The sequence below is a fragment of the Stenella coeruleoalba genome, assembly GCF_951394435.1.
Source record: "Stenella coeruleoalba genome assembly, chromosome: 5".
NCBI classification, from domain to species: Eukaryota; Metazoa; Chordata; class Mammalia; order Artiodactyla; family Delphinidae; genus Stenella; species Stenella coeruleoalba.
In genome coordinates, this window is record NC_137150.1 from 141,092,942 (window position 1) to 141,114,936 (window position 21,995).

A 21,995-nucleotide genomic window follows, 5' to 3' on the forward strand; every position below is an offset into this window, starting at 1 on the left:
CCACCGATTCTGCACTATGGTGAGTTGTATAATTATTTCGTTATATATTACAGTGTAATAATAATAGAAATAAAGTGCACGATAAATGTAATGCACTTGAATCATCCCAAAACCATCGCCCCCCCCCCCCCCCCCGCCATCCGTGGAAAAATTGTCTTCCACGGAACCAGTCCCTGGTGCCAAAAAGGTTGGGGAATGCTGTACTATGGTGTGAAACGCCTTGCCTTTGGCCTTGGTTCTGCAGCCAAGTGTACTGTGTGTTTGCCTCTGCAGTACTGGGGGCAAAACCAGTGAGTCCTGGTTTGAAAATGAATGTGATCCGCTTTTCACAGGATACAAGACCCTTCTGAAAGGAATTTCTGGGAAATTCAACAGTGGAGAGCTGGTGGCCATCATGGGTCCTTCCGGGGCTGGGAAGTCCACGTTCATGAACATCCTGGCCGGATACAGGTGAGCAGACCCTCGCCCAGTGGTCAGCCAGGGGCCACCAGTATGAATGGTCCATCCCGTCCCTTCTTAAGGCTCTGGACAGCCTCCCGGGAAGCCGGAGGGGTGTCTCACAGTAAGGGGCTTTGGAACCTGTGAAGGGAGCAGAGCTCCGGCACTGGGGGCATCAGAAGGCAGCACATGCTGGTTGTCACCTGGTGGTGGTGAGTGGATGCTGTGCTCAGGAGAGGGAGGTCCTGGGCCAGAAGGGCCAGGCCTTATGGGACAGGAAGTAATGGAGAGGTCCAGGTTGGGGAGGGGGCCGGCAGGAGAACGCTGAGACAAGTGTGAATGAAGGTCAAAGGTAAGATGAGCCATTTTCAGAAGAAAAGCAGCAGCGTCATGCTGGGGACACGGGAGGGGAGAGCAGCCGTTTTTCAGCTCATCCCACACCCTCAGCTGCTATCCAGCCTGCGCGGCACGTGGCCGTCCTGGAGCCACAGAGGGCAACCTGGAGACAACTGAGCTCCCAGCCTGGGTCCCTGGGACGCCAGTTGATCCCACCCGTTCCCTGAAGGAAAGAAGGGACCCACCACAGGGCCCACAGTCACAGCAATGGGCTGGATGAAGTTGGACGCCAGATATAACTGCACTGGTCTCCATAGACCCTCTGTGTTTCTGTTCTTCATGGCATCGGGGAGGCAGGGCTGGAGAACGGGGATCCTTGGTAGGATGCCCATGGCTCCCACTGTGACCCTGGGCTGAGATGATGCGCCCAGGAGAGCGTCGGGCCATAGCGATGTCCAGCGGGTCTGTGGATGAGGGAGTGAGCGTGGCTGGCGGGGCCATGCCCTTCCATCTCCACAGTACACAGAGGATGCCCCACCTCCACTGTGGTCAGAGAGAACAGCTTCCCATCGCTTGGCCGAGGAGGGTCAGGGCGCAGACCTCCTCCTCTTTGAGACCTGAGCCCAGAGAGCATGCAGTGGTCCTCCCAGTCAGCATCATCGTCGTGCAGCCCCCAGGAACTGCTTCTGATGTAGTGGCCACACCCCAGACTGAAGATTCTTGGCCTCTGGGGCCTCTGGGGCGGTTGGTGTAGCCTCAGCTGCACACAGCACTGTTCATACTCCCATCTCATAAAACCCTGCAAAGCCAGAGGTGTGCGTGGGGCCTCGTGGCTGCGTGTAGGAGCATCCGCGTGTATCTCCGTTGGTTTGGTCCACAGGCGCCTGTTACGAATGTGCTGTCCCAGAGAGGCCCCACGCTTGCCTCTCCCTTTCCACGCTGAGTGTTTTCTTTGTGCAGTTCCCTCCTCTGAGTTCTGGTGCTGTCTGGGCCGCCCATCCCTGCCTGGCTTGGTGTCCCTACTGGTCCAGTGAGAAGATGCTGGGAGGGGCCGTCCTCTCTCCCGTCCCCAGGCCCTGGAAGAGGAAGGGGTGCAGGAGGGATCGGGCTGACACGTCCTCTCGCTGGCCTTGCAGGGAGACGGGCATGAAGGGCGAGGTCCTCATCAACGGCCTCCCTCGGGACCTACGCTGCTTCCGGAAGGTGTCCTGTTACATCATGCAGGACGACATGCTGCTGCCTCACCTGACCGTGCAGGAGGCCATGATGGTGAGCGTCCTGCGGCCTGCAGCCCCTCACCTGGCCGCCCCCGTCTCTCCTCGCGTGAGACAGCGTAGCGCCCAGCACCCCTCCCTCACATGGAGCCCTGGCACCTTGGACAGCTTTGCCCAAGGCAACCCCTCAAGGCCCTGGGTTCTGTAGAGCCTGGATGACGAAATCGAGGTCAGGTTTCTGAGAAGGTTATTAGCCTGGCTGATGTGAGGGACCGCTTCCAGGGTGGCCACAGTCCTGTGCCCCAGCTGAGGCTCTTCCCTTCTCATCAGTGTTCTGTGGCTTTGGGCACAAGTTCCAGGCAGTCTGGTGCCTGGGTTAGGGCCCCGAGGGTCTCGTCCTCTGACTCACGTGCCCGCCAGGTGGGGGTGAAACCAGAGTTTGCTGCACACCGGTTGGGTCCCAGGCCTTCACCTTCATAGCCCGGCACAGTCCTCAGACATGTAATCCTGCAAAACACACGAGGAAAGGCACCTCCGAGAGTTTAGCAGTTAGCCCGGGCGTCCTGTGCAGTGTGGTCCAGGATGGCCTGGCCCAGCTGTGCTCTTTGGACAGACCATGACCCAGCCAAGTACCAGGTGGACAGGGACCACAGTGACCAACCGTGGGCCATGGGAGCCACTAGAGAGCCTCCCGGCCAGAGGAGGCTGGAAGGTCAGTGGGCTGCCCTGGTCCGTCATGGAACGTGTGTGCCCGGGGCTGCCTGATGTCCTGCATCCCCTCGTCCACGGCACAAGGCGGTGCCCGACCTCTGGGCCTCTCCTGGCATGTTTGGGACCTTCCCAGCTGGTCTGCCTTGTACTTGGGCAGTGGATGGCCATTCCTCTTGGGCTGCTACGGGTGAAGTGTTGCCCTGCACTCTTTTCTTTTTTTTTTTTTTGCGATACGCGGGCCTCTCACTGTTGTGGCCTCTCCCGTTGCGGAGCACAGGCTCCGGACGCGCAGGCTCAGCGGCCATGGCTCACGGGCCCAGCCGCTCCGCGGCATGTGGGATCTTCCCGGACCGGGGCACGAACCCGTGTCCCCTGCATCGGCAGGCAGACTCTCAACCACTGCGCCACCAGGGAAGCCCATGCCCTGCACTCTTGACTCGGATGGCGCAAGGCTTCCTGTCTGTGGTGTCGCATCTTGTCCGAAGGGCAATTCCAGGAGTTCCTTAGCTGAGCAAAGAGAAGCAGGGAAGGTGTCGGGTACGTGATCTGCCCTCTGACGAGCTCCCCCAGCAGCCATGAGCGCCGGGCACCCTGACCATGTAGCTTCTCTGGCCTCCAAGTGGGCACACTGATGGGGGCACCGGGAGCTCAGGAGGTGTTTGAAAATAGGGTGGTAAAGTTAGGAGATCCAAGATTTCTACCGACCCTGTGGATTCCTTAATCGCTACTTCACCTTCATCTGGGGTGACCAGCGTTTCGCTTGTCAGAGTTACTGCATGAAGTCCTTGGTTACTTGTTTGAGGAACTTCACTTTGACTTCCAGCTCAATCACTGCTTTCTCTTGCAAACAAGATGGGTGACTCCTGCTGTCACCTCCATCCTCCCCCAACCTGTCACCAGGCTCTGCTGTGAAAGCCATTTATTTTTCAGAGTTAAAATCAATTCGATTTTGATTTTGAGAATTTCACGATTCCTTTGATAAATACAGTTCCCCTGAGTTAATGAGAAAGGGTACCTTTCGCTCTGCAGGGTCCTGTCCCACGTGCAGGGGTGATATTGGCCACCAGCCATTGGTGGTACATTTCCATGTGCTGCTCTGGCCCTCCACCACCACACCTGGTGTCACAGGGCAGGCGGCTGGCCCTGTCTGACTCTGCGACCGTGGCCCTTTGGCCCCTTGCCCCTGCACCTTAGTCTCTCATGGAGCCTCGGGACAACCTCACTAGCTCACCAGGTGGGCAGGTTCTAACCTCACCACTGTGCTGATGGGGAAGCCGAAATCCTTGCTTCCCAAGGTCACAGGCGTTGGCAGAGAAGAACCAAGGCTGACGCTGGCACGGTGATGCTTCCTCAGGGTTTCACCAAGCAGGGTCGGGGCCCCACGGTGTGCTAGCAGGCAGGATTTCGAACAAGACAAAACAACACAACAGCAGCAACAAAACTGGAGCTCTTATATGTACCACTTACCAATTTCTGTGGCATAAATCCTCCGCTGTGGATAATTATAAGCTATCAGTGGTTGAGCAGGTGACTTGTGAAATTCCTGAATAGGCGCCAGTCGGCTTCAAGCCCTCGACGGTGCCTGGGGATTCCTCATCTCTCTAACTTCCCTCGGGGCACAGCAGAGAATCCCCTGAGGTAACAGGATGCAACCCAGGCATGCTGCTCTCCTGGACCTACCTTAGTTACCCAAGGAAGCTTGGAAGCCCAGACCTCTGAGGATTTCCTCCGTCGTCTGGCGGCTCAGCCCCCGGGGCACTGGGCCTGCAGTCGCTGAGTGAGTCTGTCCTGTTGCTGGCCACCTCTTCTGATTCCACCCTGTGGCCTTCATCCCCTGCAGGTGTCTGCGCATCTGAAACTCCAGGACAAGGACGAAGGGAGACGGGAGATGGTGAGTGTGTCTGCTCGGGCCACAGGTGCTCCAGAATTGCCCGAAATCCACTCAGCACACGTGCGTGGAGGGGCCTTTGGGGGCAGGTTGAGTCTGTGGCTTGGCCCCGGCTGTCCTCGTGTGGGTGGCGGTGGCATCGCGGTGTGCGCCTGGGCTGGCACACACCCGGAGTGACCGCGCCGCCAGGGACTCTCCGACGCAGACACACAGACGCAGTGAGGATGTGCAGGACACCGGCCTGAGGCCCCAGCCTCGGGGTTAGACCCAGCGCTCTGCCCTTTCAGTGTTTAATACACGTTATGCTCCATTGTTTTTTTTTTTTGTTCGTTTGTTTATAAAACACCAACAATGAAGATAGTTAATCATTCATTTAAAAGTAACCAGAGTCCACCCCGACACATTTGCAAGGAGAAATTGGGTTCTTACGTGTTACTCATCAGCCTTTTAAGAATAGCACAAACAAGTTTCTGGGATGATGGAGATCTCCTAATTCTTTAAATTCTTTTTTCTGCTTCCCTAAAACCCCAGGGAGCACGAGGGTGTTGGGTAAGCAGACCCCGCAGGGAGCGCCAGAAAGCCGCACTTAGTGGGGAGGCCTGGTTTATATTTACACATTCCCTTATGTTTATTGTCTAAGGGAAACTCAACTTAGCCAGCCCTAACCCTGACGGGACTGTGTGACCGTCTAAGCGGAGGACTGCTGCTGAGGGCATGCCCTGACTCACTTCCCTCCAGCCCCTGTGTGTACCCAAGTCCTGGTTGTTTACTCCTCGAGGAAACACAATAGAATGGAATGTTCCAGCAGGTGGTAGAATGTTGCCTACCTCCCTCATTTCCCAGAAAAGCAGCCTCAACCCTCGAGAACCCCCAGCGAGGAGCCTTCCTCAGGAGCCAGTTCTCCCAAGGCCGGAACATTGTTCTTTCTGATTAATTTTAAAACAAAACCAGCCTTCAGGGCGTCACTCTTGAGAACCGGGGACCAGAGGCCAGCACAGGGTGGAAATGGGAGGGATTTACCTTGACCTCCACCTCCAGCATCCTTCCGGTGGAGCTGAGGGCAGGTGGGGATGTGGTCTTTGTTCTGCACCTTCCGCCTGGGTTCCCGGGGACCGCTGGAGCCGTGTTGTCCTGGGAACGCCAGCAGACGGTCCATGTGAGAGAAAGTGTGCCTGAAAGATGGCCTTTTCTGGGCGACCACGCTGACCTGCCTTCCGGGGAAGAGGCAGCGGAGCTGGGTTAGGGCTCAGCAAGCGAGAGACCAAGCAGAATTCAAACCCATGTCCGTCTGACCTTCCTGCTTCCCGGCCGTGGAACCGCTATCCCCTGACTCTTCTCCTCCTTTTGGATGACCACATCTCCCCAGAGAAGCCGCCGGACCGGGGCCCCCTGCTGCCGCCAGGAGCTGGGACGATGGCCCAGTGGATGCTGGCAGGGCCTCCGTGGCAGGCTGTCCCCCGAGAAGTGAACCTGGAGTTGGAGGCAGAGAGGGCCGCTGACCCCGGCAAGACGCTGGGATGGACCCTGAACGCTGAACACTGCGGCCGAAACCCACACCACAGCCTGCACCGAAGTCCGCTGACCTTTCCTGCCCCCCGCGTTGATACCGCATCAACGATCGGGCGGGAACAGCCGGGGAGGGCTCAGTGCACAGCGGGCCGTTTATATCTTGGTGCCCAGGCTGCTTCCAGGGTGGCATTGGCAGGGCCGCTGAGGGAGGTGGGGACAGCTTTAAGCAGTTTCCTCGCCTTGCTGCTGAATCAGAGACCTTCTTTGCCTGTTTACAAGTATGAAAGGGGCTTCACCCCTTCTTTCCGAGAGGCCCGGCCTGCTTGATTGTGTCTACAGGAGCTGTGTACACTAGTAACAGTGTCACTAATGGCTGCCTTCGAGTAAATGCTTACCGGGCGCCAAGCATCTTATCCGCTGCGCTGAGTCCCCTACTTACGAACGAGTTCCGTTCCAAGAGCACGTTCGTAAGTCCAATCTGTTCATAAGTCCGACAAAGTTAGCCTAGGTACCCAACTAACACGATCGTCTATATGGTACTGTACCGTAATAGGTTTATAATACTTTTCACAGAAATAATACATAAAAAACAAACACACACAAAAAATAAAACATTTTAGATATCGCAGTACAGTACCTTGAAAAGTACCGTAGTACAGTATAACAGCTGGCACACACGGGCACGTTCGCGTCTTTGAAAGTTCGCGACTTGAAGGTTCATATGTAGGGGACTTACTGCATTGCATCAGACCATCAGGGTGGCCCTCCCCTTTGTGCTGGTCAGACACCTGGTCACTCGTCCACCTATGTGTTCACTGATCCATACTTTCTGCAGTGTTTATCCAACATCTTCCCTGACCCGGGCCCTGAGCGAGGCTTACAAGTGAAGGGACTTGACAGGTGACCGGCAGGGGGCAGGACCAGGACCCCAACCCGGGACGGCCTGGCCCCAGCCCTGCCTCTCAGCCTCCTGGGCTCACACTTGCCGAATGTCTGCCGCCTTGGCAAAGGGCAGGCATGCGAGTGGGCTTGGGGAGGCAGCTGGGGGTTCCACGTGGGCCCTGTAGGTGGCTAGGGGGCAGGTGGTCCCTGATGCCACTCTGGCTCCACTGTCCCCCAGGTCAAGGAGATCCTGACGGCCCTGGGCCTGCTGTCTTGCACCAACACGCGGACCGGCAGCCTCTCGGGCGGCCAGAGGAAGCGCCTGGCCATCGCGCTGGAGCTGGTGAACAACCCTCCGGTCATGTTCTTTGACGAGCCCACCAGGTAAGCAGGAGCCATGGAGGCAGGACCCCTGCCCTCCCTGCCGGCAGGAGGGGATGCCTCCTGAATCCCCTCCCCTCCCTGCGCAGACCCAGCGGGGACACTCCGAACGCGGGGTCTGGCTGGGGACCACAGGCGTCTCACGGTGCCCCTTGCCTTGCAGCGGCCTGGACAGCGCCTCCTGCTTCCAGGTGGTCTCCCTGATGAAGGGGCTGGCCCAGGGGGGGCGGTCCATCATCTGCACCATCCACCAGCCCAGCGCCAAGCTCTTCGAGCTGTTCGACCAGGTGCGTACGCCTTGCTTGATCAGCCCGGGGAAACCAAATCCCGGTGCTCACGGCTTCCCCTTAGTTCACTGGGGTGTCTTCATTTCTGAGTGGCTTTAAGTGTTATGTTTCTTAAGGTTTTGTCTCCATAAGCAGCTCAGGGGGCAGGACCGGAGGGGGTAGAAGAGTTGGCCAGTATCCTGTCTCTGGGGCTGCTGTCCGGCTACGGGGTCTTGGGCGAGTCACTGACATTACTGAGGCTTCATTCCCCACCCCTGGTGACAGTGGGGGAGTACTTGCCATACAGAATTAGATAGCAGGTTGTGATATCTGGACAATATCATCTCTTTTATAAATCTTAGGTTTTGATACTATCATGAGCAAAAAAAATGTCCCAAGGCATGAAATGTGTATATAGCTCCAAAATCGTTCCTAAGCAGGTGGTTAGCATGAAGGGGAAAAAGCAACATCATAATAATTCCTGGTCACATGATATCCTCTGTTTTCCCTGACTTATCATGGATTTCCCTTTGAACGTTGAGTCCTTGGGAGGTAACATAAAGCTCTCCTGAGAGGGAAATTGATGGATTGATGGATGGGTGGGTGAACGGCTGGATGAATGTACAGATGGTTGGATGGATGGGTGGATGGATGTATGGATTGAGAGTGTCTCTTGCTTTACAGAGGAAGGCGGAGTTGATGTTTCCCTTCTCCGTACTTTCTTCCAGCTCTATGTCCTCAGTCAAGGACAATGTGTGTACCGGGGAAAAGTCTCAAATCTTGTACCGTATTTGAGGGACTTAGGTCTGAATTGCCCAACCTACCACAACCCGGCCGATTTTGGTAAGTAGAGCCATGACCAGCCGGAAGGAAAAGAAAGGGGGTCTTTTTTTCTTGGTGGGTTTCCGCTTTTACCTGAAGCCTCCGCATCAAGAATTACTTGAACGTTCCACAGATAGCTCAAGTGCCACCCTGAGGTAGAACTTTTAAGGCCGCGTCAAAAGAGGTTTCGTTTCCTCCAGATAAAATACCTGGGAACTACAACAAGGGGGGAGACCTTGCACCCCCCTCGCCTTCTCTTTCTCTCGAGCTCATATTCACTAGACCACCACGTGCTCAAACAGCCCGACCCAGTCCTAGTCTCCCTCCGCCACTGCATCTGGGGTCCCTTCCTGGCCATCGCATCCTGCTGTCCTGGCACTGCTATGACAAAGCACCACGAACTGGGTGGCCTAGAACAAGAGAAACTGCATTTGATCACGGCTCTGGAGGCCAGAAGTGAAGGTGTCTCCAGGGCCAGTCTCCTTCCTAAGGCTCCGGGGGAGGGCACTTCCTTGCCTCTTCCAGCTTCTGGAGGCTCCAGCATTCCTTGGCTTGTGGCCGCATCCCTCCAGTCTCTGCCCCTTGTCTTCACACAGCTCTTTTTCCGTGTTTCTCTGTGTGTCTCGGTGTGTCCTCTCCTCTTACTATAAGGGCAGTCTTCGGATTCAGGGCCCATCCTAAATCCAGGATAATGTCATCTCAAGATCTATAACCAGAAAATTACACCTGCAAAGAACCTTCTCCAAATAAGGCCACATTCTGAGGTTCCAGGTGGACGTGAATTTTGGGGGAACACCCTTCAATCCACCATAATTTTCCTCCTTGGTCTCCTGGTCACCGGGCTTTCTCACTCAGTTGTTTTACTCTCAAGCATCCAGACCCCGCGTTCTCTACATGTCATCTCCCAGATAGTGTTCCACAAGACGCTGTTGCTGGGAACTGCTTCTCTCTTAAAAGAAGGGGCTCTGACGAAGCAGGACCAGAGTGCTGTGAGCTGGAAGGACGTGGGGGCCGAGGGAGAGGAAGAGGAGGCTTGAGCGTCTGTAAAGGCAGGGATGGGTCAGGTTGATAGCTGCCCGGTTGTTCAGGAGAGAGGACAGTCGGGGACAGGCGCTGCTGCACAGGAAAGGGCAGTGAGGTCCGTGGCCTGCGAAGAGGTGAGAACCTAGAGAGAAAGATGACAGGAGAAGGAACAGAGCACGTGGGACTGCAAGGAGGGCCCAAGAAGGGGACAGTGTGCCCGTCCGGTGGCTTCTAGACCCTCAGTATCACACCTGAGAGGGTGAGAGATGAGGATGGCTGTTTGGAGGGTGGTGAGTGTGAGTGACCAGCAGAGTGGTCAGTGCTGGCTCGTTTGGTGTCATTGATCGTGACATTCTGGTGAGGACAACCTCTCCTGGTGTGTGACCAGAGGGAGGACGGCTTAGCCACCCCGGCTCAGGAAACAGACGGCTGGTTTTGCCAGAGGGGGGGTCCCTGCGGGCTTTGCATTAGCAAGAATCTTATGCAGGTGAGGGGCTGGGACCCACACCAGGAGGGACAGGATGGGGGAGAGGAGAGGGCAGGTGGGAGGGCAGGAAGGAACAGCTGTCGCCAGGGGGAGTGTGGACCCGGGAGAGAAGGGGCAGCGGGGGACCTTGGACACTTTGAGGTGCAGAGGCATGACACCGGGGCCAAGGAAGGAAGGTGGAAGAGATGGTCCCTGGGGATCTGAGAGGTGGGGCTGGTGGTCCATGATCTCGACGTCCCCAGGACGCCGAGCGCACCTCCCTCAGGACCCCCAGCACTTCTCCTTGGTCCCAGAGAGCTGCCACAGCGCCCGCCACTCACCCCCGCCCGGGGAACTGCCTTCCCAGCAGGAATCCTGCTTCCTTCTGCCCTCCTCCCAGCTCCAGCTCTGGTGCTTGAATGCCCATGGCCGGCACTCAGTAAATATTGGACAGATAAATAAGTTAACAGATGCATGAGCTCATGACTTCCCGGGCTCCCCAACATCAAATCCGTATTTGCGTTTTCAGGCTCCTGATGTGATAAATGGCCTTGCCTGGGCGTTTAGAGCCAAAAGAACATTGGTCACTAAATGATTTTTATCATATCGTTAGCATCATCACACAGCTTCTACATAATCAGTTACAATTATTCCTGCTAGATTAATGATTTTGTTGCAAAGCAAAGAGGCCCACCGCTCACATGAGCGATGCCTAGGGTGACCCTGTCTGTATCTCATGGTGCAGTCATGGAAGTCGCGTCCGGTGAATATGGTGATCAGAACGGCCGCCTGGTGAGAGCCGTCCGGGAGGGCATGTGTGACTCTGACTACAGGAGAGAGCCCGGAGGTGATGGCGAGGTGAACCCTTTTCTTTGGCACCGGCCCTCTGAAGAGGTAAAGCAGGCAAAACGATTGAAGGGGTGGAGAAAGGTAATGCGAAGCCCCAGCCCCCAGCAGCGCTGCACACCCCCTCGTGCGCCCGCTGCATGAGAACTTTTCTTAGCCGAGAGGGGAGGCGTCCCAGGGCTGGGGTCTCACCCCTCCTCCCTCCTTGGTGTGTCCTCAGGACTCCACTTCCATGGAAGGCTGTCACAGCTTCTCTGCCAGCTGCCTCACCCAGTTCTGCATCCTCTTCAAAAGGACTTTCCTCAGCATCATGAGGGATTCGGTAAGGCGGTCTCCGTGGCAAAGGAAGCTGTCGGGTCATTTCCGGGTTTTCATCCTGCTTGCACTTTCAGCCTATTCTTCCATCTGCATCCGTCAGCTCCCTGTGAAGCAGTAGTAACAAACACTCCCCAGATGCCAGTGGCTGGGACAGTAAATACTTATGTCTGGTTCGTGTAACGGGTTGTGGGCCATGGCCTTGCCCCACGAGTCTTCTCGTCCTGGGACCCAGAATGCAGGACCGGCTCCTTTCTGGAACATGGCAGAGGGAAAGTGCAGGAGAAACCACATGGCAGCCCTTACAGCTCTGGCTCCCGGAGGGAAACGGTCACTGGTGTTCACATTCCGCTGGCCAAGGCTGACGTCAGGGAGTGTGTTCCTCCCTCCGGAAAGTTCCGTCCGACACAGGGCATGGTGGGTGGTGCAGACACTTACAGGAAGGAGTTGGTGAAGGATTGGGAACTGTGACAATATCCACCCTTTCGAGTGGATGATCCGACAACCTGTGTAGGGGACCGAGTGCCCAGGGGCCTCTGGGACCCAGTTTGAAAGATGTAGGGGCTGGTAGCCACCAGGCGGAGCTCTGCAAGGGTGGGCCTGTCACGTGTCCATTCTTTGCCCCCTTCACCACCATCGTTGTCCCTTGTCCTCCCCGCTGAAGGTACACTGCCCTCCCTGGTTTGCCACTTTGAAGGGGATTTCACAAAGGATAGCAGTTCTTTCTGTTTTAACGGCAGTAAAAGGCTGCCGTGTGTGTGTGTGTGTGTGTGTGTGTGTGTGTGTGTGTGTGTGTGTGTGTGTGTGTTTGTGGGGGGGGCACGCACGCACGCACGCACGTGTGCTGGTTTAGGGTCAGGGGCTTGTTTCGTGCAGGGAAGGGGCAGGACAGGGCTTGTGACCCGCCTTGGCCGCTGCCTCTGGGGGCCTTGGCCGCCTTGTTCTTTCACTGTCCGCCTTCGGACTTCTGCACACCTGAGTGTGAACCACGTCTGTCCCCAGGTCCTGACGCACCTGCGGATCACTTCCCACATCGGCATCGGGCTCCTCATCGGGCTACTCTACTTGGGGATCGGAAACGAAGCCAAGAAGGTCCTGAGCAACTCCGGCTTCCTTTTCTTCTCCATGCTCTTCCTCATGTTTGCAGCCCTCATGCCCACCGTCCTCACGTGTGAGTGTCTGGCGGACCCCGTGCCCACCTCTCCCTCCTTATCTGCCACTGAGGCCATGGCTGGCTTGGCCACGAACACGTAGCGTCTTGTGTTTTTAAATACCGTTTTCTTCGTTGACAGATGTAGGTATTATTGTATTTTCTGTTAGACAAGAAGATACATACTATATTTAAGCCAAAGGAATGAACCGCTAGGAAGTCCTGTAAGCCTGGTGGAAGGCTGAAGAGACGTTTTTAACCCCCTCCCGGCAACGCCTCCTCCTTAAATTGCCCTGAATTTCCAAGAGCAGCTTGCGAGATCTTGTCCAGGAAGGGAATCACATTGTTACTCAGTGAAAATAAGGGCGACCGTAGACATTTGTACCCATCACTACAGTGATGCTCTGCACTTGGATTCTCCCCTTCGTGATGCTTCCATTATAAAAATGATTGGCAGTTTTTCCAGACGGGTCAATCATTTCACACCTTTCCATTCAACCTTAATGTACTTTGTAAGTACTGCATGGTCCACAGGGAGGGGTAGGACAGGTTGGGGCTACAGAGGGCTTGGCAGGAGACCACCTGTTTTTTTTGTTTTGTTTTGTTTTTTTGCGGTACGCGGGCCTCTCACTGCTGTGGCCTCTCCCGTTGCGGAGCACAGGCTCCGGACGCGCAGGCTCAGCGGCCATGGCTCACGGGCCCAGCCGCTCCGCGGCATGTGGGATCTTCCGGGACCGGGGCACGAGCCCGCGTCCCCTGCGTCGGCAGGCGGACTCCCAACCACTGCGCCACCAGGGAAGCCTGAGACCACCTGTTTGAGGTGGTGATCCCACTGTGATGTCAGCCTGACCCTTTCCATTTGCCCGTCCCCTAGTTCCCCTGGAGATGGGAGTGTTTCTTCGAGAACACCTGAATTACTGGTACAGCCTGAAGGCCTACTACCTGGCCAAGACCATGGCTGACGTGCCCTTTCAGGTATGTGAGTGGCAGTGGCATGATGTGAAGAGGGGCAGGGGTTCTCCAGTACCCCCAGTGGGGGAGAGGAAAGTCCGGCTTCCAGGAGAGGGTGACAGGCCCTGTGTTTCCAGATCATGTTCCCCGTGGCCTACTGCAGCATCGTGTACTGGATGACGTCCCAGCCGTCCGACGCCGTGCGCTTCGTCCTCTTCGCGGCGCTGGGCACCATGACCTCCCTGGTAGCGCAGTCTCTGGGCCTGCTGATCGGAGCCGCCTCCACCTCCCTGCAGGTATCAGCTGAGGACGCACCACAAGACAGGCCTCGCTTCTCCACCCTGGCCCGTGCGACCGGGGCTGTGGCTCTGGTGGGGCTCAGCACCCCCACCTTGTGACCCTGCTCCTGATTCTGCCCCGAGTTCCTAGTCTGGCTTCAGTAGGTCGACTGACCCCCAGGGAAGGGATCGAGTGGTACTGGTCTCTCAGGATGGGCAAACTGACAGCAGCAGGTGCCCTTGTGTGGAGCTCGGGGCACACCAGCTGCTGGTCTCAGTGCTTTCTGAACATCAGCTCATCGAGTCCAAGCACACCCATGAGTTACGTGCAATGCTCCCCATTTCACAGATGGGGAGACTGAGGCCCAGAGGGGCAACATGTTTTTGTCAGAGTCACGCAGCCGGCTCAGAGGCCAAGCTCTCAATGCCTACGTTTTGTTGCCCCTGCGGGATCCACTCAGCTGTCCCCTAGACACCCCCCTTTGCACCCCATGCTCCCACCCTCCCGAGCCCCTCCAGGTGTCCCTTCTGGATGCCTGGTACCACCCACCCCCAACCTGCCAAACCCGCTGCGTTCGCAGTTTCTGCTCCTCTGGGGCTTCCTGGTGCTCAGGCCAGTCCGACCCTTAGAAGACGAATCCAGAAGCCTGGGCAGTCAGCACCACCGTGGCCTTCTGACGCCCCCCTCCCCGGCGTGTGATGGACTCCCTTCTGTGTTCAGAGCCTCTGGGCGGTACCCTCATCTGTGGCTGGGAATAGCGATGGCATCCACCCCACAGCCGAGCCGTAGAAAGTGCTCGGCCCACGCCAGCTGCAGTCAGCACCCAGGGAATCGTGCTCCCGAGCCTTCCTCCCTGGAACACGCTGACATCAGGTCCTGGGACGCTGTGCCTCTCTCCCCTCAACCACATGTCCAGCATCGTGCCACCCCTGCTCTGTGGGGTTTCTACTCTTTCTCACCTTCTGTCCCCTCTGCTGGGCCTCTGGGCACAAGCCCCGGCCCCTCCCTGTGCCAGAGACCAGCCAGCTCGCTCCCCAAACAGGGTGCTTCTCTGCACCGTCCTGGCCCTGGTGTGACCCGTCCTGAAGTCTCTGGCCCTTTGCCAGCTGCTGGCGACCGTCCAGAAACACGGGCTGTGGCCTCCGGGCCACCTGGGGAGGAGGAGGTAGATGGGAGTAAGTCCCCTTTGTGTCCCCTCTCAGGTGGCAACCTTCGTGGGCCCCGTCACGGCCGTCCCCGTCCTCCTCTTCTCAGGATTCTTCGTCAGCTTCCACACAATCCCCGCCTACCTGCAGTGGATGTCCTACATTTCCTATGTCAGGTACATGCGGGGGCACCTTACGCCTCAGGGACTTTAGGACGACAGAGGGAAGGGACTTGGGGACGTGCAGAGGCTCACAGAAGCCCCCTGTTCGCTGTCAGCTAGACGACGGCATGTTTCCTGGATCGTGAGCCCAAAGAGTGTCGGTGCCTTTTGTTTTTTTCCTAGTTTGCATGCCACACACACACGCATGCTCGTGGCTCCGTGTCCTGCGTGCCTCGGAGCGCTGCCTTGCATATTTCCATCGTTTAGGAACTTCATTCCTCTCTGGGATGAACAAGGTTCTGAACCCGTAAAACCTTAATAAGAAATCCAGGGGAAAACAGGTCATGTTTCAAGCATCTTAATATTCTTGAACAAGGCAGTTCTGGTGCCTCAGCCCTTAGGCGATCAGATTTCACGCTGTCAACGCAGAGGTGCTTCGGCACGTCGGCCCTCGGCAGGAGAGGCTGGTCGTTAGAGCTTTTCTCCCCAGACACAGCCATTCCACGTGACAGCCAGGGTCCCCGGTTGTGGACAAGCTTGTCTTTTCTAGAATGTCAATTCAGACCCAGGTCTATTGTTCCGGAGAACAAAATCAAAACAAAGCACTTGTACAGAGTTTCAGCCATAGGTGCACCTTCCAAGACCAAGAAATCAGAAACCCGTGTCTTTCTTCTCAGAATTAGCGTTTTTGTTCTGATGATGCAGGGCTGGAACAGAATGAAAGGTGATGCAGAAATGTTTTATTTAAATGTTCCCCAGTCCTTGGAAAGCTATCGGACCCTTTATTATATTTAACTGTTAAAAGAAGTATGATTTCAGAAGTAATCAAAGTGTTTTTCCATTCGTATCACCCTTGAACAATACCTACTCTTGGTTTTTTTGGGTGGGTTTTTGGTTTTTTTCGTTGAGACTTTGGAGGAAACAAAATTGGAAAACACATCGTCAAGCCATTGAATGGATTTATCTGAGGAAGCTGTGGAGTCGTTAGGAAGTGTTCCAGGGAGAAAGATCTCCGGGGAGGGAGGGGAGCCAGGCTGAGGATGGGGGGATGGTGGTGGTACCTTACCCTCCGCAGATGTGGGCAGAGGCAGGGGGGAGGGTTCCTGAGCCCTCCTCACACTGGCACCTCCTTCCTCAGATACGGGTTCGAAGGGGTCATCCTCTCCATCTATGGCCTCGACCGCGAGGACCTGCACTGTGACATCGATGATACGTGCCACTTCCAGAAGTCGGCGGCCATTCTCAGAGAGCTGGACGTGGAGAACGCCAAGCTCTACCTGGACTTCATTGTCCTGGGGATTTTCTTCATCTCCCTGCGTCTCACTGCCTACCTTGTGCTGAGATACAAAATCCGGGCAGAGAGGTAAAGCACTGGAAAGCCAGAGAGAGGAAAATCGGACACAGTGGCCGAGGGCCACTTGCAGAACCTGCGGCAAGCCCTGGCCCGAGGACACAGACACTCCTGTGACCCAACCCCTGGGACCACATTTGGTTGTTGGGCGTCCAGTGCTGGATGGACATCGCCGCCCCGCTGGGTTGGGCCTTCTCTCCATTACCCTTTCTAGCTGTAACTAAGAAGAAGAAGTAGAAAGGTTTTTTTTTCCACGTGCAGGATTTTAAAATACCACCCCTGAGGCAGAATTTAAAACTGCAACAAAGCTGGTGACGAGAGGGTTCCTCGGCAAAATTCTTCCTTCTGACCAGGGAGCTCTGGTCCTGGACCGGGGATTCAGGCAGCTTCCTGGAGATCCCTGTGCAGTCAGACGTCCAGGGGCAGAAAGGCGAAGCCAGGAGCGATTCCATTCTGTGACTAGTGTTTTCGTAGATTCACCTTTCTACGGTTTGTCTCTTTTTCCAACGAGGTCATTTTCCAAGCCAAAAGTCGATAAATTTCATTCATTTCCAGAAACTGTACCTTTTTAGTACTTGGTGAAGAAAATTATTCAGGGTAAATATACTTTGTTTAGAGGTGAGAGGGGTTTGATTTGATCGCTGAGCTGGTCTCATTTACAGACAGAACTTGGGAAAGACACAGAAGCCGGCTCCAGGTTGAAGGGTGACCTTGGAACCGTACGCACTAAGCCGTGTGGAAATCTTTTAAAGTTACACAGAAAGTTGTAAGGTGAAATTGGCCATCTCTTTCAAAGTCTTTTATTTTCCCCGTGCTTCTTATTTTAAGCAAAATATATTGGGTTTTTTTTTTTCTTCCTAACTTTCCAAGCACCTTAATTTTGCCTAAAAAAAAATTCTAGAAAATCAATCCTGTTGATTTTTTACAAACATTTCTCTTCCCTGACATATCACATCAACTACCTCCACTGAACCTGGGGACGCTGGGCTTAGAGAAACTCCAGGTGTGAACGTTGTGCAGGTGTAGCCCGCAAAAGTTGCGCAAACTGCACGGGAGGGAAGATGCTGAGATTTCCTGAGAATCCAAGGCCTTTGCCAGAAACTGGCGAAGAGTTAGTGTGGCCGAGGCATCTGGAACTCCATCACATCATGCACTGAGAGCCGTGGGAGAGTCCGTCTCCCACATCTGGTTTCCATGGCGTCTCAGCGGCACCTTCACCTTCTCAGCGCCGGGCTAGCATAGTCTTTCCAGACCAGAAACTCCTTTCCAGGGATACAGTCACATAAGTAAAATCCCTCTAGCACAGGAGCAGTGGGCACGTCTGCAGGGTAAACGGCCTTTGAATTCATGGCGGGCGCCCGTGTGCTTGTTGGCGGCAGTATGACCCCAGTGTGGAAGGGGACTCTGGCCATAGAAGGTCCTCGGAAGGAAAACGGAATCGCTTTCCCCTTCTAGAATGCCGTGAACCTGGAATCCGGGTCTCCTAATGAAAGACTGTATTTTTTGTGGGCAGATTCATTCATGTCCCTGAGCCCCAGTTTCCCCACCTGTAAAGAGCAGCACGAGATCGTCCTCAAGGTCACGTTCAGCTCCGAAAGGTTCTGAGATTCCTAGATTGTGTTCCAGAACTTCTTTTTCCTATTTAAGAGAATGAGGAAGGTGCAAATTTTAGTCACATGCATTTGATTTGCAAGTTCTTAGAGGCCTCTTTTTCACCCTCAGATCCCTTTTAGTAAACACAATTGAGGTATTTCAAATGTAATTTTACGTTTACTGTTTTACACCAATGTGGCGTTGCCTTCCAGATTAAGTTACTTAACCAGGGTCAAACTTAGCCTTTATAAAAAGTCTTTATTCAGTTTCAAGGTAGACTTGCCTGTACGAATGTCACACGTAGGAAGACACAGGTGGGAACAGCCTGGTGAAATAGAGAGTTGGGAATAGGAAAAGTCCTGGACCATGCCTCAGAATTACATCAGCTGAGGCCACTGTTGAAAGATTTTTCCCTCCAGGTGAGTCCTTCCAGTCGTGGGTCTGTGAGCCCAAGAAGGACATGCACACGGGTATTTTTTCAAGGATGCTACCTGGAGTGCGGCGAGTACGCTGAGGTCACCACCGCAGGATAATCTGATTCGGAGCACCTGAGGCCGTATCCAGTGAGGATGTCGACCTGGAAAGCTGCTTTCATCAGTCTTCAAGTGTCAGCGATGCCCCTCGCTCCAGCTCTCTCACCCTAAACCCTCGGCAGCATAGACTCAGACGCTGCAGTTTGGGTCTCCAGATGCTTCCCCTCTGCTTTTCGCTGTAGGGAAGATTGCATTGCTTATTGCAATGGCCCAAGAAAACATGCAAGCAACTTGTTGATTTTATTTTTCTAAGTAGGTGCCGTTAAGAAGTGTGGGGCGGGGGGCAGTGACGTGCTACCTTTCATACGCTGGAATTTAAACCAGGCCGACTTCCCAAATCTACTTCTTTTAAGTAATTTCTGAATGTAATGACTCAGATCTTCCTTTCGTCTGATCGCGCTTCTTCGTTTAGAAGGATGGAGGAAACATCGGATGAACGATGTGCAGCCTTTGCAGTTGTTAGTAGAGAAGAAAGTGGAAGTCCAAAGAATATCACTGTTCCATGGAACTGGGGAGAGGAAGGGCCTCCGCTGGGTCCTAGTGCCCGCTCCGCGGAGGCGTCAGGGCCTGGGTCTGCTGACCAGCCCTGTCTCGGGAGCCGTGCACCTCTGTCCACGTTCATAGCATTTTGTGCCTCCGTTTCCTCTACCCTTGCTGGGTATCAGCTCGAGAATTAAATGCTTCAAAAGCTCCTGTGTGGGTGACATGGGAAGGAAAGAAATCCGGTAAACATTTTACATAGAAGATGCTGGAATCTGATTGTCACCTTGTGGAGAGGGACTTCAGAACCAAGAAATAGGACTTAAGCTTTTAGGTAAAAACTCATCCTGGAGACCCACAAAAAGGTCATTTTCCCACCTAAGAAAGGCACTGCCAGGAGGTCAGGGGCAGGCTGAATCCACGGGGTAGAAAGCCCGCCGGTGGGCTCACTGAGGAGAGAACAGCTTGGGCCTCAGTGCCGCGAGCATCCTTCCTTGCCGGGTGGCCCGGGAGCTGGCTGGATGCCTTACCCACGCCTCTGTTCACTTACTCACTCAGCAGACGTGTGTTGACCCATCCCTGCATGCTTGACGTGGCCCAGGCACAGGGGCTTGGAGCTCAGAGCGGGCTCGCCCTCCAGTGCTGGCAGGCCGGAGGGTATCTTGTTCTGCAGACGCAGGGTGCCGAGGCTGGAGAGGGTCCGTGAGGCCCCGGGTCCAGGGCCGGGAAAGGGCCCACGTCGGACCCCAAATTCTCTGTTTTTTGTTTTGCCGTATTGCCTCCTGTTCATAGTGTGCAAATGTACAGGAAAACACTTTGCAAGGTGTGAAATGCAATACTAGGTTAGCTCTGGACTTGCTGTCACCAAACGGACAGCTGAGATGGGGGGTAGCCTGTGCCCCTTTCCTCAATTGCCTGGCGTAGGGGTGTCCCGAGCTGGCCTGGGGGCCCAGCTTCTTACCCCCCGTCTCAGTGGAGAGGTGCCTTCCTCTGCCTTCGCTCAGCCTTAGCTTCTTAACTCAGCGCACCAGTGGGCTGGCTGGGGCCCGAGAGGGGCTGGTGTGTGTGTGTGCGTGCATGCGTGTGTGCCTATGAGTGTGTGCATGCACACACGTGTGCACACACACGAGGGCACGTGCCAGCTCGATCCGGGTATGTATCTCATAGTATTATCTGTGGTGTTTCTAAATCGTCAATCGTCCTTTACTGCAAGAAAGAAAGAGAACATTCCCTCACCTCATGCCTGCCGAGCAGTTGGTAAAGTGTAGTCAGAACCCACTAAGTCTTTCAGCAAATACCAGCTCCATTAGAATGTGACAAAAACCAAAACAAAACAACCCAGCAGGGCGGAGGGTGGTGCAGCGTGTGTGACTATAAAGTTAGAGGCTCTGAAGAAATAAGACTGCTAATAAAGTATTGTATGTAAAACTTTTTACTTGTGTTCAGTGTTAAATGCTTCAAATTCAAAATAACTGGCTTGAACGGTACCAGGCAAAGGGGAATTTTAGGTTGTATTTGGAATATCTTCGTTGTACGTCTAGCGTGGGTTCTGGTTCATTCCTCAGTGTTCTGGTCCAACACCCCACTGTCAACAGTCACCCTTCTCTCTCGGTGACTTGCATGTTTTAGGTTGAACTGTCTTAAAGTTTTGTGTTTTTCCTCCGTTTTCCAGCCTCGTCCCCCATCTCTTCCCTCTTGTTAATGTCGGCCGGGGCTTTAAGAAATGCCCGGAGCCCAGATGCACGGGCCCCACGTGTGCTTCCCTTGCTATGGTCCCCGGGGACATGGGCCCTGGGTGGGAGGACCTAGGAGCCGGGCGTAGGGTGTTGTCTTAGCTCAGCTCTGGTGGGTGAACTACACTGAGCCGCGCTTCCGAGAGCAGCACGCTCAGGGCCAGGCTGTCATCCCCGGCTTGCATTCCTCCTCAGGGACACAGGGCAGAATGCGGTGCTGGGCCAAGTCCCAGAGTTCACGGCCCCTGCAGCCCCGCCAAGCGACAGGGAGAGAGGGTGCGGGGAGCCTCAGAGAGCACCCTGGGGTGGGGCAAGCTCACGAGGCTCCCTCAGCCTCTGCACCCCTCCTGCCCTGCGGACCCCGCCCTTCTTCTGTGCAGCTTCCGTTAAGGTCATGGTCCTTCAGGTCCGGGCACTTGGCCTCCCGCCTCAGGGAGATTCCCCGGAGTCTGCCAAAGCCAGATGTTCCTGACGTCCCTGTTGGCGCGCCTCCCTGGGGCCAGAAGCAGGAATACGTCGGGGAGCCCCGCACCCCCCTTGCACAGTCCACTTTTCACACCTGCAGGCTCCGCTCAGCCTGTGCTGAAGATCCAGCCTCCTGGGCAGGAAGTGGGCGTGAAGGTGATGTGCTCACGCCCATCCTTCTGCAGGCCTAGCCTAGGTTTTCTGTTAACTAGCGCGTATCCTTCCCTTCTCCCCATCTTTAAGGAAACGAGGGTTTAGCATCAGCTTAATTTTTTACGTTACCTCTGAACAGTCCACTTGGAATCATTCCTCAGACTGACATTCTGTGGCCTGCTCGAGCGGACCCTGAGGTCAGCCGAGGAAGCCAGGTTTCTACAAATGACTCAAGTGAGCACAGGTCAGGCGCAGAGCTCCTGACCCCCTCCCTGTTCTCAAAAGAGTCCGTGGTGTCAGAAAGGAGAAAGTACCCCAGGCACACTGGCCATCGCATTCTGTCCAGCCAAGGGGTTATCACCGGTGGGGGCATGGCTTCAGGGCTTTTCCACAATATAGTGACCATTGTAAAGCCGAAGGGAAAGGAACAGAAGCACAAAAGTGCCCTCGTGTTGTCACAGGCTGGGCGGAAGCCGAGCCCCGCTTTGGGAAGGCGGGTGGTGGGATGTGCGCACGCAGCTGGAGGGCCCGGCCCACCGGTTCCCAGGGAGACACGCCAAGCCAGGGCCGTGGCCACAGGAACGTGTGAGTTCCTCCCCGGGGTTCGTGGTTTGACCCAGATGTTGGGAACGGCATGAGCCCAAGACACACGAGCGAAAAATAGCAAAGCCGGAAGCGATTACGTTCAGCTGACGTTTTCTCTCAGTGGCGTGGCCCCATCCCCCGCTTGGTGTGTCTGAATAAACGTGAAAGAGAACCCTGTTGATCACCTGTGGGTGCCTTTGGCCTGTACTTTGCACGTGAATCTAACCGTGGCCGTGATGCTGTATACAGTTAAATGGTATCTCCTCTGTCCACTGATGTTCGGACATCTGATTCTGGGGAACTTGTAAGCCACCTGCTC

General features: G+C 55.2%; 1 protein-coding gene across 2 annotated transcripts in view; it reads left to right on the forward strand.

The window, feature by feature from the left end:
• Positions 1–20,233, forward strand: part of ABCG1 (ATP binding cassette subfamily G member 1) — a 60,203-nt gene extending 39,970 nt beyond the window's left edge. The window contains exons 3-15 of one of the 2 annotated variants that reach the window (XM_079923006.1): positions 333–450; positions 1,911–2,043; positions 4,540–4,590; positions 7,217–7,362; positions 7,523–7,646; positions 8,354–8,468; positions 10,682–10,866; positions 11,003–11,104; positions 12,100–12,268; positions 13,122–13,222; positions 13,336–13,494; positions 14,680–14,798; positions 15,922–20,233. In XM_079923006.1, the coding sequence (XP_079779132.1) occupies positions 333–450; positions 1,911–2,043; positions 4,540–4,590; positions 7,217–7,362; positions 7,523–7,646; positions 8,354–8,468; positions 10,682–10,866; positions 11,003–11,104; positions 12,100–12,268; positions 13,122–13,222; positions 13,336–13,494; positions 14,680–14,798; positions 15,922–16,150 (1,751 nt within the window). In that variant the 3' untranslated portion in view covers positions 16,151–20,233. The remainder of the gene's footprint in view (positions 1–332; positions 451–1,910; positions 2,044–4,539; positions 4,591–7,216; positions 7,363–7,522; positions 7,647–8,353; positions 8,469–10,681; positions 10,867–11,002; positions 11,105–12,099; positions 12,269–13,121; positions 13,223–13,335; positions 13,495–14,679; positions 14,799–15,921) is intronic. The other variant, XM_079923007.1, reaches the window with a different exon arrangement.
• The last annotated feature ends 1,762 nt before the right edge of the window (positions 20,234–21,995 follow it).